The sequence below is a fragment of the Callithrix jacchus genome, chromosome 5, assembly GCF_049354715.1.
Source record: "Callithrix jacchus isolate 240 chromosome 5, calJac240_pri, whole genome shotgun sequence".
Lineage (NCBI taxonomy): Eukaryota > Metazoa > Chordata > Mammalia > Primates > Cebidae > Callithrix > Callithrix jacchus.
The window spans coordinates 7,197,019-7,209,765 of NC_133506.1; the positions used below are offsets into that span (position 1 = coordinate 7,197,019).

At 54.1% G+C, this 12,747-nt stretch overlaps 1 protein-coding gene across 1 annotated transcript in view; it reads right to left on the reverse strand.

The window, feature by feature from the left end:
* Positions 1–2,523: 2,523 nt before the first annotated feature.
* XKR7 (XK related 7) overlaps positions 2,524–12,747 on the reverse strand; it is a 33,919-nt gene continuing 23,695 nt past the window's right edge. Inside the window, exons 2-3 of the mRNA XM_002806748.7 lie at positions 10,655–10,857; positions 2,524–9,400 (exon numbers count right to left, since the gene is read on the reverse strand). Coding sequence (XP_002806794.5) covers positions 8,448–9,400; positions 10,655–10,857 — 1,156 coding nt within the window. The 3' untranslated portion in view covers positions 2,524–8,447. The remainder of the gene's footprint in view (positions 9,401–10,654; positions 10,858–12,747) is intronic.

Consider the following 12,747-nt stretch of genomic DNA (forward strand, 5'->3'; position numbering starts at 1 on the left):
AATAATCCTCCCTTGTTTAGCATATCATCAAGATATAACCATAAAAATGGGCAACCAGCAGCCCTCGGGGCTGCTCTGTATGTGGAGTAGTCATTCTTTTATTCCTCTGCTTTCTTAATAAACTTGCTTTCACTTTACTGTATGGACTCACCCTGAAGTTTTTCTTGTGTGAGATACAAGAACCCTCTCTTGGGGTCTGGATCGGGACCCTTTTCCTATAACAAAATCAACTCTGCCAATGGCTTGATCTTGGACTTCCAGCCTCCGGAACTGTCAGGAAATAGATGTCTTTTGTTTAAGCCAGCCGGTCTGTGGTATTTTGTTATGGCAGCCGGAGCAGACTCACACAGCTAGCGAGATGCTGCAGCAGCCTTGGGAGTGGCACATGATGCCATCCCAGGATAAGGCCGTGTGTCCTTTTTTTGTGGAGAAACATCTTTCCCAGAAATCTTCAGAGGACCTCCCTTAAGAACCTAAGGGCCAGATGCATTCACCAGGACATATTTTGGCTGTGTCAAAGACCAAATAACAGTGACCTCAACAGGAGAGTTTTTCTCTTCTCATAACAGTCAAGGGCAGGTATGGCAGCTCCCTCGGTCCCAGACCTTGATGTCTCCTATTCTGTTGCTCCACCAAGCACTGGTTCTGCTGTCAACTGCAAGATGGCTCTCTCTGCCCAGCTGCAGTCCAGCCAGCAGGGTCAACAAAGCTGAGAACATGATCTGTCTCTTTAAAATGATGTAAGTAGCACAAATTTCTTCTTGGCCAGAACTTGGTTCAAAGCAGGGCCTAGCTGCAAAGGAGGCTGGGAAATGTAGTCTTTTATTCTGAGTGGCTATGTGCCTAGCTAAAAACTCTTTATAGGAAAGGAGGAACATGGATACTGGGGAACACTTAGCAGTCCCTACCTCACCAGAATTGGGTCACATGCCCCTGCCCCCATCAATTCCTTGTAAGGGGAGTTATCTTAGACCAATGGTCCTCAAACATGGGCATACATCAGAATCCCCCAGATGACCTGTCAAACAAATTACTGTGCCCCGTCCACACGGTGGCTGATTTAGCAAGTCTGAGGCCTGAGAATCTGTATTTATAATAAGTTCCCTGGTGCTACTAGCCTGGAGACCAGTTTGGGAACCACTGTCTTTGGTCAACCATGATATGCCTCCTGGTCAGGGTTACATTCCCTGGGCACTTTGGAGGGGGACCCTCGGGAAACTGGGGCTCCACCTGCATGAAAGCATGGTGAGAAAGCCTGTGGATGGCAATCAGGAGAGTCTCACAGAAACAGGAAGATGGGTGGTTTGGAGAAGCTATGGGGGCCAGGTGGGCTACGTCAGAGACCAGACTCCAGGTGTTGTAGGCCCAGTTTCTAAAAAGCCAGAGTCTGGCAGAAGAGTTTGACCTTTATCATGAAGTCACTGGGGAGCCATGGGAGGTTCTAAAGCAAGGAAATGCCATGATCATATTTGTGGAGGTTACATTAAAGTAGTGGTCCTTGGCTGGGTACAGTGGCTCATGTCTGTAATCCCACCACTTTGGGAGGCTGAGGATGGAAGATTGCTTGAGGCTATGAGTTCGAGACCAGCCCGGGCAACATAGGGAGACCCTCATTTCTATGACAATGTTTTTAAGATTAGCTGAGCATGGTGGTATGTGCCTGCAGTCCCAGCTACTCTGGAGGCTGAGGCAAAAGGATTGCTTGAACCTAGGAGTTCAAGGCTGCAGTGAGCTATGATTGCATTACTGCACTCCAGCCTGGGTGACAGAGTGAGACTCTGTCTCTGAAAAAAAAAAAAAAAAAAAAAAAAAAATCCTCAAGGTCAGGTCCTCAGACCTGCTTGCACCAGAATGCAGAATTCCCAGGCTGTTCTTTAAGCATGCCTGAAGAACTTTAAAAATGCAGATTTCCAGGCATGGGAAATCTACTCCCTGGTTATGCAGACAGAAATATGTGTTGGAAACATACCCTCTCTTCCCCAAGTGATTCTGATGCACTTTGAGGACCACTGGATCAGGATGGAAGCCCTGGAGACAGAGGCCATTTTAGAGGCAATACCCGCTATGATAGGATGTAAGCTCCTTGAGGGCAGGGACCTTTTCTGTTTTATATCTTTCTTGTTCACTGTGCCTAGAACTGTCTGGCATGGAGTAGGTTCTCAATAAGTATTTGTTGTAGTGGAGTTAGGAACTTCAGTTGAGGTCCTGATTTTGTCATAGACTCATTCTGTGATCTCTAACAAGTATCTCCACCCTTTGTCTTTTTTTTTTTTTTTTTTCCTTATCTATTAAATGAGTTTGGAGATAATGTGTAGAACATTTGGCCTTAGGATTCTTTCTGGTTGATTGATTGAGATGCTGTCCAATCAGCAGGAAGCACTGTATAATGTCCCACCCTCTCCCAGCCAAAGGCCTTTCTCTCTTAAGCCACAGAGATTGTGGCAGGTGGTATCCTACCGATCCCTCCTTCCTCATCTCCTTCCCCTGGCCCAGAACAGCCAAAACAATGGGACACAAGCAGCACGTACTGAAATGACTTTTAATATCTCATGTCGCAGCAAAATTAAAAATATACAAAAAGTTTGTGGTATACAAAAGAGTCTCAATAAAGGGGCCCCAGCTTGGAGGGCCCCTCCCCCTCCCCCTCCTGGGGGAAGCATGGAGGGCGAGTGGGGGTCTGGGGGATGGGGGATGGCACAGATGTAGTAAATACCAAGAGGTGAGACCAGAAATAGGAAACAGAAGTGGACAGGGGTGAGGGCCCATTAGGGAGGAAGAGACAACAGGGAGGGGAAGAACCACTCAGAATTGTGCTGACAGAGGGAGATTAGCCCCTCAGGCATGGCTAGTGATTCCTAGAGTTCCAGGGACATGGAGGGGAGGACCAGGGCTGGGGGTATTCTGGTGGGACCCTCAAAGGAACTGGATTCTGGTCTCACCCTGCCCCTAGCTCGCTGGCCACCTCCCATCTCTGAGCCTGCCCCTTCAGTAAAATAGGATACTGGATGTCTAAACCATTGAGTCCCAACATGGGGTCCAGAGCCTGAGGGCCTGTGAAGGCAAAAATGGGTGCCCAAGAGTGCTTTTGAGAATTTTGTATTAAGCAACCCAATGGGATACAAATATTCCCCCCCTCTCAGGCTCTAGAAGTTGACGTGAGGCCTTGGAAGCATTTATCTGCAATCAGAAGCTCAGCTTGAGTTAATTTAATGTGGGAAAATGAATTCTTCTTCAAGAAATGAGGCTGGTTTGGGAGAAAAATCTCCCAAACTACAGGATCCTCAGGGAAGAAAATAATGAGGGAGCTCTGGGAACAGTTCAGATCCCTTCCAGCTATTTCATGACAGGTTCGGAAAGCCAGTGGGACTGGGGGCTATGTTTATATGAGGCCCCTCCAAGATCAGTGGTTTAGCCCAATGGAGACCAGGCAGAAAAGGGTCAGATTCGGTCTGGGGGGATTTGGGTGAGACAGAGATGGAGGAACCACCTTTCCCCTCTGGCACCTTCTGTACCCACTCTTTGTCCCAGGGTACCCCCCATTCTGAGATTATTGCAAGTGCCCCTGGGCCCCCACCCCTTCAGTCTGGCCCGGGAGTGCTCTTGCAGTGGCTGTGCATAGAATAAAGGCTAGGGTTGCTGAGGAGAGGGTGGCCTCCTCCTCCAGAGAAGGGAAGGGTGGCAGAAGCCAAGCATGGGGGTAACCTCTCTGTCCTCGGGGGAGTTTTCTGTCTCCAGAAACCAGGTCAGGCCTGGACAGGGCTTTCCTTTTCTACTCCCATATCGCCCGCTGTGGAGTTCTTCCTCCCCATGCCTCTACTGGCAGCAGCCAAGGACCCAGAAATGTCCTACCCTCTCCCCAACCAGAATGGCACATTGCAGCCCCTTTCCTCCCCAGCCCCAGGGTCTCAGAAGCCTCTGTGGTTAGGAAGGGGGACTTGGACCTCTACCCAACTACTACCATGCGGCTTGGCACCCACTCTGTCCCTTCCATTGTGACATCACAAAGCACTTGAATACAGAAACTGACAGCTTCACTCACCAACCTCTACTGCAGGCCCCTCCACAGCTTGAACTGGGAGGGAGGCAGGAGTCAAAGGTGGCAGGGGCCAGCACAGAACGGGGCAGTTGGGTCCTGGCTTTCAGTCCGCATCCTGCGCCTGGACTCCCCTGCAGCCCAGTGTAGGTTCCTCCTAACCAGGGGCCCCCAAGCTGGAGAAGATTCCAGCAGCCCCTAACCCCTGAGGCACTGGAGGGGCCTGTAGCCCTTATCAGATGATGATTCCCAAACCAGGGACCCTGTGGACCCCCGGACTTCCCTTTTTAGCTGAGAGGGTAGTGGGCTGAGTTCTCAGATAGCCAGGAGGTAAGGATTTAGGGGTGGAGTAGCAAACTCTCAGAGGGAGCCATGACCTCTGTCCCTGACTTCCCCTGAGGGGTTTCCAGACTCTGCAGGATGCTCCAGAACCTTCTCAACATTTTGAACCATAAGTCTCAAACTGGTGGCACGTGGGCCAGCAATATGAGTGGCCAGCAGTTTTCCAAAAATGTAATTGTTAGTGCCTACAGGCAGGGAAGATACTTACTCGCCTGTTTGCCAGAGTCCCCACCATTCCCTGTTGTTTCCATTACTCTTATTTTCATTATCTCCAGGCATTTGAGTTTGCATCCCATGTGCCCCTTCTCCCAGAAAACCTTCTCCCCACTGTCTGAAGCTTCTGTGGACTCCAGGCCCAGATGAATTCCAAGGAAAGAACCTGCAGAATTCGAGTACTTAGGAGGGTGTTGGCTGCAAGCGAGACCTTCCCTGGGTCTTCCCAGACCCCTCAGCCTTACCCAGAGACCTGGACTTTCCCCAGGCTTCGCCTTCCCTGCCCTCTGCCTTCCCCATCTCTCATGGGTGACATGCCTCTGTGGGACACAGGTGTAGCAGGGAGCTGGCTGAGGGTAAGGCAGATTTGGGGGAGACACAAGAATAGGCAGATGAGAGGAGGGTATCAAGCAAGGCCCCCTTGTTAGGGAGCCCTCTGTGGGGGAGTGGGGAGGTCTGTGCTGTTCAGCTGGGGTGACAGTTACAAGGCACGTGGCGCATCAGTGCCAGGAGGCGCCGTGATGGGGTGTTGAGCCTGCAGAGGTTTGGGGAACACAATAGCCTGGGGGCCAGTTCTAAGAAAACAGGGAGATAGAAGTCTGCCCTGGAAATGGGGACACTGGTCTCCTGGGATTAGAGGTACTGAGGGCAGGGCCTGCCATATTTGGTACCCAGAGCATCCTGTTCTCTTCTGTTCCTGACAAAATTAAGACTCACCCAAGTACCTCTCATCCCCAGGGAAATCCTAACTGCCACTGACTTCCTGTGTGACCTTTGGTGAGTCCTTGGTCCTCTCTGGGTCTCACTTTCTCCTGCCTAATAGATGTGAGGGCAGGTGGCTTAAGGGACCCTAAGGGACCCTCTGGGCTGCAAGGACCCTGTAGGGATTCTGGGAAGGACTGAGCATCCAGACTGGGCTGGGGGACAGGGGACAGGAGGCAGAGGACCAGGGGGTCAGTTCTGCCAGGGGAGAGATTGGCTGAGGTAGATTGTGTCACAGAAAGAAAAACAAAACAACAGCTCTAAGGGGATGGACCCCCCCTCATCTGGCTCCGCTATCCCGGTGAAACGAAGGGACGAATCAGTGGAGCAGGGGGCCTGAGGCCTGGTCCTGAGCTCCTGGGTGGGGACGCAGTCATTAAAGGGCTGAGACTCTTCTGAGGGTGAGAAGCAGGAGAAGGTGCCTACTGCCCTCTCCCTGATCCCTTTGACTGTGGCCATTTCTGTGCCCAGATGACCCTGCAGGCAGGTGCCCCGAGGGAAGGGTGTGTGGGACTGAGAAGAGGTGGGGAGTGGGGTGGAGTGAAATCCAAAAATGTGGCTGTGGCTTCCCTTCGAGCCCCAGACCATGCCAAGCCCTGCCAGCACATCCCTGCCCCTTGGGAGCCTCCTGGAGTGGTAAAGGACCCCAGCTAGGTCCTCTAGAATTTCCTCTAGAATGCAGCAGCCACATGGGCCATTCTAGGACACTGGGGAGGAGAATAACTTGCCAAGGGTAACCCTCATGCCACCTCTCTGGGCCACAGTTTCCTCATCTGTAAGATGGGTTGATAATACCTCTCTCGTAGGGATGTTGTGAGCAGCAGAGAGTGTAAGTGAAACCACATGGTGTAAAAATTCCTGGCACAAAGTTGGCCCTGGAGAAACAGTCTGTTTCTGAGTTTGGGTCGGCATCCTCAAAGCTCCCGTCTCACAAAGGCTTTGTGTGTGAATTCAGCCTCCAAAGATGGATTTGGGCAGAGGACAAGCAGGATGGATGAACACAGCAGACCATGCCTGGGTCAGCCTTGGGCTTCTCCCACCACCCATCACCCTTGAGGCCTGGTTCCTGAGGGTGCTTAGCAGCAGAAAGAAGGAAAAGCATTCTTGCTATGTTGGCAGGGCTGATGCACACACCATCTCTGCCTGTGTCCTGGCAGGAGGGTGACTTGTATCACCGTTGTTGTGCTTGTGTATATGTAGGCAATCTGGTCCTCTCTGCCTTTGGAGTCACCCTGCTTCCCCGGTAATTTATCGTTGCCCATCACCTTTGGATGCGGCAGCCCAGAGTCTGGGACCTTGAGAGAGTGGCTGACACTCTGGGCCTCAGTTTCCCATTTGTAACCCAAGAGAGGCTGAACCAGGGAGGGCTAAGCACCCCTCTAATTTGCATAGTTAGGGTTCTCATGGTCCACCTCACTCCAGGATCAGGTATGCAGCTGTCCTTAACATCCCCTGCCATCCTCTCCCACCGAATGCAACTTAGTTGCTGTGGGGAGTGTGTGTGTGTGTGTGTGTGTGTGTGTGTGAGAGAGAGAGAGAGAGAGAGAGAGAGAGAGATGGGGTCCCCAGCTCTGCTAGAGGCTCTGTCCCCTCACCCCATGAAACTGCCTACTTCCCCTCTCCCATACGCCCCCTCAATCCAGGACTGGCTGTCCTAGGTGGGAAGAGGGGCCCTGGGTGAGTCCCCTGGGCACCCAGGATGTTGAAGATATTCAGGCCATGGGAATAGATCACAGGTCCTGGGGAGTCATCACATCTAAGGCAAAACAAGTCAGTTTCCCAGATGCCGCCCCAGGGAGCCCCATTTGCAGGGTGGCTGAGAGCCAGGATTCATGTCACGTCCCAGAGCTATTTTTTTCCAGCTGGGAACCAGTTGGCAGCTGAAATGTCTCAGGGGTTCTGAGGACAATTTCCTTTTAGAAAGATGGCTGCGGACCAAGGTAACAGGAGCCTAGAGCTCCCATGAGCCTCAGAAGTCTAGAATCAGAGCACCTATTCCTAGAAAATTCCATTCACACTGGGTTCTAGAATCCTTCTCCCCCACCACCATGGCAGGTGCTAGAATCCCCCACAGCAGAGCAGCAGGGCTCCAGTATCCTCCCTCCTTACAGCAGAATACACAGATCAGAGCAGCTCGCTGGGACATTTGATCAGACTAGCACTCTAGAACTCAATCTAGAACTAAGCGTGCTTCTGGATCAGCTCCTCTGATAAATGTGCTAAAACCTCACCTGCACTTGAGCCCAGGGATCTTCCCAGGCATCTTATCTGCTGTGTTGAAGACCTGCATATAGAAGCCATATTCCAGGTGTTCATCTAGAACAAAGAATGGCTCCTTGAAACATTTCACCCAAGGTGTGTGGAACTTCGTCCTTCACAGAGCCCACAACGAGAGACGTGTCCTGAGGAGTTCATTCTTATTTGCTATGTTCTGGATTGCAGGTTCCCCTCCCCCAAACCTTCTACCCCTCCATGCTTCTGCCAGCCTAGACCTCCAAAGTTCTTTCCCCTATCCATCTCTAGCACTGCCAGCCCCCCACCCCAATACCCTACCCCATCCCAGCTCCCTCCTTCAGCTCCATCTTGCCCTGGCTCCAGGCTTCAGACTCTCCAGGACCCATGCCATCCCTGTCCACACGATGCTCCAACCTCACCCCATCCCTTCCACGGACTCCTCCATCCTTCTCCAAGGTGTCCTCCCACCACAGAGGCAGCCCACCCCCCCACAGCCCCCGAGAAGCACAGGGTCTGGGTCATGGACCCCAGACAGTGCCCTTTTTCTGGCAGGTCCAGCATTGGTGACACATGGGCAATGCCAGGCAGGGGAGAGGTGTGGAGGCCCCACAAAAGCAGGTCAGCTTGAGAAGTGTAGCACCAGATGATTCCCCGGGCCTTGGGTCAGGAGAATTTAGGGAATGGGCCACGAGGCTGAAAATGGGGCCCAGGGCTGGGGCCCTGCAAGGCTGCCCCCTCCCCTGAAAGAACCCAAGAGTGGGACCACTCCCCCTTAGCCTGGTGGCCCTGAAATTCTGGGCTCCACACTGTGGCTGATGTGGGGTCAGCCAAGCCTGTCCCTTTCATGCAGGGACACTGTAGCCTACACCGTGGTCTCATACTCCAGAAGCTCCTGGGACGTTCCCACACCCCGGTACTGCAACCGCGGTGTGGCAGGCGAGGAGTACTCCAACGCCAGAATGGTCTTCCGGAGCCGGCGGTCAATAAAATGAGCATCCCACGCTGGGTACTTCTTTCGAGGCAAATCAATCCGGATGACAGGTCCCTCTGTCCGCAAGGTGCGGGCCACTGGTGTGGGAGGCAAGCCAGGCCGAACCTGGAAGACAGGTGGTGTGGGGGTCCCCGCACGCTCCCCCCCGGAGGCCCCATCCCGCTCGGCACCTGTAGTCCTCGGCAGGGACCTGGGGGGACTCGTGATGGCGTCAGCAGGTGGGCCACAGGGCTCGGAGGCCTCACGGAAGATGCAGCCAGGCGTCTGGGGACCCAGCATGGGCCCGTTGGGGTGCAGGAGACAGTAGTAGACACACATGAAGAATATGCCCAGTGCGAAGCTGGAGGCCACCACGCAGACCATGATAAGCGAGTGGAAGTCGGTGGAGAAGTTGCGGCTGGAGTACCAGAAGCCGGTGAGCACAGCATTCTCCAGCAGAACAATGCAGTGGTAGAGGGTCATGCGGCGGCGGCTGCGGCCCTCCTTGACGTTGAACCAGCAGAAGATGTAGATGATGCCCACCACCATGTTGTAGATGATCTCCTCCCACTTGGACATGCAGAAGTCTGTCTCCCCTTGGATGACCCAGAAGGTCATGACGCACCAGTGGGCCACGATGAAGATGCCAAAGTAGAGCTTGTAGACACTGGCGAAGAGCGCGAAGGCCAGGCTGCGGGCGGCAATGGTGAACAGGTGCCACAGCACCTGGGCCACAGCACCCTTGTAGGACAGCGGCCGCTTGTCATCCCGCGAGTCCCGCAGCACCTTCTGGTAGGAGGCCAGCGTCCAGGCCAGAGACACGAGGGAGGCGGAGGTGGACAGGGCTGTGGAGACAGGGCAGGGGCAGTGTGGGCTGGGTTAGGGGCGGGCTCGGGTTGGGGTCTGGGGACGGGGGAGGGTTCTGGATCAGAGGCGGTTCTGGGTCAGGAGGGTTCTGGGTCAGGAAAGGGTCTGTGGATCAGCAGCGGAGTGAGGAAAGTCTGGGAGGTGGGGGGCTTCAAGAGCAATGATGAGGTGTGGTGAGGGTGCACAGGACTGGGTACTTCTGCAGGGTGAGAGCATAAAGGGAGGCGAAGATGGGGGATTGGTCTCCATCTAGGACTCTGGTGTGGGGTTGTCAGGGTTCAGGGGTCTTGGTGGGATGGTGGGAAATGAGGGTCCAGGACTCTGGGAGTGGAAGGGGAGGTGAAGAGGAAGTCATGATTAGGGCGTGGAGCAGCCAGGAGGGGGCGTTAGACATTGTGGGCCACCTGGAGGAGGCCGGGCATGGAGAGGAGCACCTAGAGCTGAACAGAGCTGAGGGGCGGGGTCGGAGAGACCCAAGGTGGGAAGCGCTATGATTGGGACCCAGTGTCTGGGCAAGGGATACCCAGAGCCCTGAGGTGCCTCTCCCCCATGCTGTGAGTACCTGTGAGGATAGTCTTTTGGGACACTGAGGATGGGTTGGGCAGGGACTGGGTGGGAAGAACATGGGGTGCTTTAGGGAGACAGAGTGATGTGGTTTTTCTCTGACATTGAGGGGCTTGGCCTGGTCTGTCATTATGGAAGGGGCAGGGTGGGAGATTAACAGGGCCTATAGGAAGGAGGAGGGGATGGGTGCCAGGAGTAGGCCTGGGAGGGCCCTCTGGGGCCCCCCAGTGAAGAGGGCGACTCTCTGGAAACTGATGGTGATTGGTCAGGTCTGTGATCCCCCAGTTGATGCAGGCTGGGATCAGGTTGGGGAATGAAGGGGGCAGAGGATTCTCCAGAGGGCCTGAGGTGTTTGGATGAGAAATGGGGTTTGGTTGGCTCTGGCAACCGGGAAGGGACAAGGGCGGGAGCACCCAGGGGGCCTGATGGGTGGTGAGTGGAGGGTCCATGTCCCTCTTCATTCTGAGGGTACGTGGGCCATCCAAGGGGACGCAGGGGTCTCCAGAGGCCTGGAGGGTGGTGAGGGTAGAAAGGGCGGGCCTCCCTACATCCTGACTGAGCCCTGGGCTGGGGTGGGGAAGCGCACAGGACATCCCCAGGGAGCCTGAAGCAGGGAGAAAGGCCCGGTGGGGCGGTCTCAGGCGCGGAGGGTGAAGGGGCGGGCTCACCCGGCAGCAGGTCGGGCGCGCCCCCGCGGTGCACCAGCAGGCTGAGCTGCAGCACGAGCTGCGGCGCGCTGCGCAGGAAGGTCTCCAGTAGGCGCAGCATGCTCACGTCGGCGCTCTCGAACAGCATCCGCCAGTAGAAGTGGCGCCGCAGCCGCTCCCCGCGCCAGCGGCTCTGCAGCCCCAGGTACATGGCGCGCAGGTACCTGCGGGAAGGACGCGGTGCTCAGGCTCCCGCGCGCTGGCTCTGCTCGCTCCGTCCCACCCGCCCGAGACACCCGCAGGCGCAGGGGGCAAGTCATTCCCTCCGCTGAGCCTGTTTCCTCAGCTGTGAAATGGGCATTTCGAAAGGATCCCTTTATGGGGCTGCCGTTGACGAGCACTGAATGGACTCATTAGCGTAGAGAGAGAGGACCGGCACTAAGTCAAGCCTTTAGCGCAGCGGCAGCATCACCATTGTTCCCATAATGGAACGTGCTTTCTTTGCAGGGGTACTGACACCTTAGAGTGCCCTGAGCTTACAATAGCCCTGTTACCCGTCCTTTATTTTGTTTTATTTTAGAGATGGGGTCATTCTAAATTCCCGCCACCGAGGCTGGAATGCAGTAATGTGATCTTAGCTCACTGCAACTTCAAACTCCTGGGCTCAAGGAATCTTCCCGACTCAGCCTCCTGAGTAGCTGGGACTATAGGCATGTACCACTACACCAGGCTAATTTTTAAATTATTTTCTGGCTATATTGCCCACGCTGGTCTCAAACTCCTGGCCTCGCCTCAAGCGATCATCCTGCTCGGCCTCCCAGGGTGCTGGGATTATAGGCATGAGCCACCACACACGGTGCACAATCCGCATTTTGTAGATGAGCAAACTGAGACCCAGAGAGAGATGTCGTTTATCCAAGGTCACACAGCTAGGAAGCAGTAGAATCAGGATTCAAACCCAGTCATTCTGGCTTCAGGGCCAGCGCTCTAACCATTAGGCAACACAGCTGCTGACTGCAAACCATAAAAAGTTTTGCTCACATAGGTTCCTTCCAGGAACAGTCCCTACTGCCTGGTGCCAGCCCCAGTTCTGTTGCCACCAGCGGCTCCCTGGCCTGTTCCCCAACCTTACCTCTCAGTGCCCAGCTCTTACCCAGGGTGTAGGGAAGGTGCTCACAGACGCTTTTCCTTGGCATTTGAAACTGCTGCTTCCTCTCATGCCACTTTTCCCAACAAACAACGTCTCTTCATGGCCACTCTGCACCGGTCACAGATGCCAGAGCTCAGAGTTCTCCCTCCTCACTGAAGTTTTGTACCTATTGTTTCCTCTCCCTGAAACACCCTGACCTGTCGCCTAACCCCATCCCAGCCCCAAACCGGGACTCCTGCTTTTCTTCCAAGGCTCGGCTTTTAAATACAATTTTGTCCATAAAGCTTGCACTGACCACCTTCCACCTTGGGTAGGGGCCTCTCTCAGGCTTCCATCTAATCTAGCTAGCACTTGTCACAGTGGGTTGTAACTGCCCGGTTATGTGTGCCTCTCCCCCATGCTGTGAGTACCTGGAGAATGACTAGGTTGGCTTGCTAACCGCTGGGTCCTCAGTTCTTAGCACACAGTAGGTGCTTAATCCATGTGGGCTGAATGAATGAAAGTGTGCATGACTGCAGGCTTGTTGAACTGAATGGAACTCTAGTAACCCTATAGAGGGTACAGAAGGGACTGTGAAGTCCTGAGATCAATCCCTGACTTGGCTTCTAATTTACTGTGTTATTTTGAGCTAGACCCTCTCTGAGCCCTAGTTAATCCCTCCCAAAGTGGCGGTGAGGATCAAATGAATGAAAAGAAACTGCACACTGTAAAGTTCAGTGCCCGTGTAGGGTGAGAGGGGACCTAGCCACACAGATCTCTGGGTCTGATTTATCCTTCTGCCCTGTTTCCTTGCCCAGAAGCTCCGTTCATGCAGCCACAGACCCTGGCACCTCCCTAGTGTCCTCCCCAGATCCCCAAACTCTCTGATTCACAGGGGCAGGCACGACCTTTTTTTTTTTTTTCTTTTGAGATGGAGTCTTGCTCTGTCGCCCAGGCTGGAGTACAGTGGCATGATCTTGGCTCA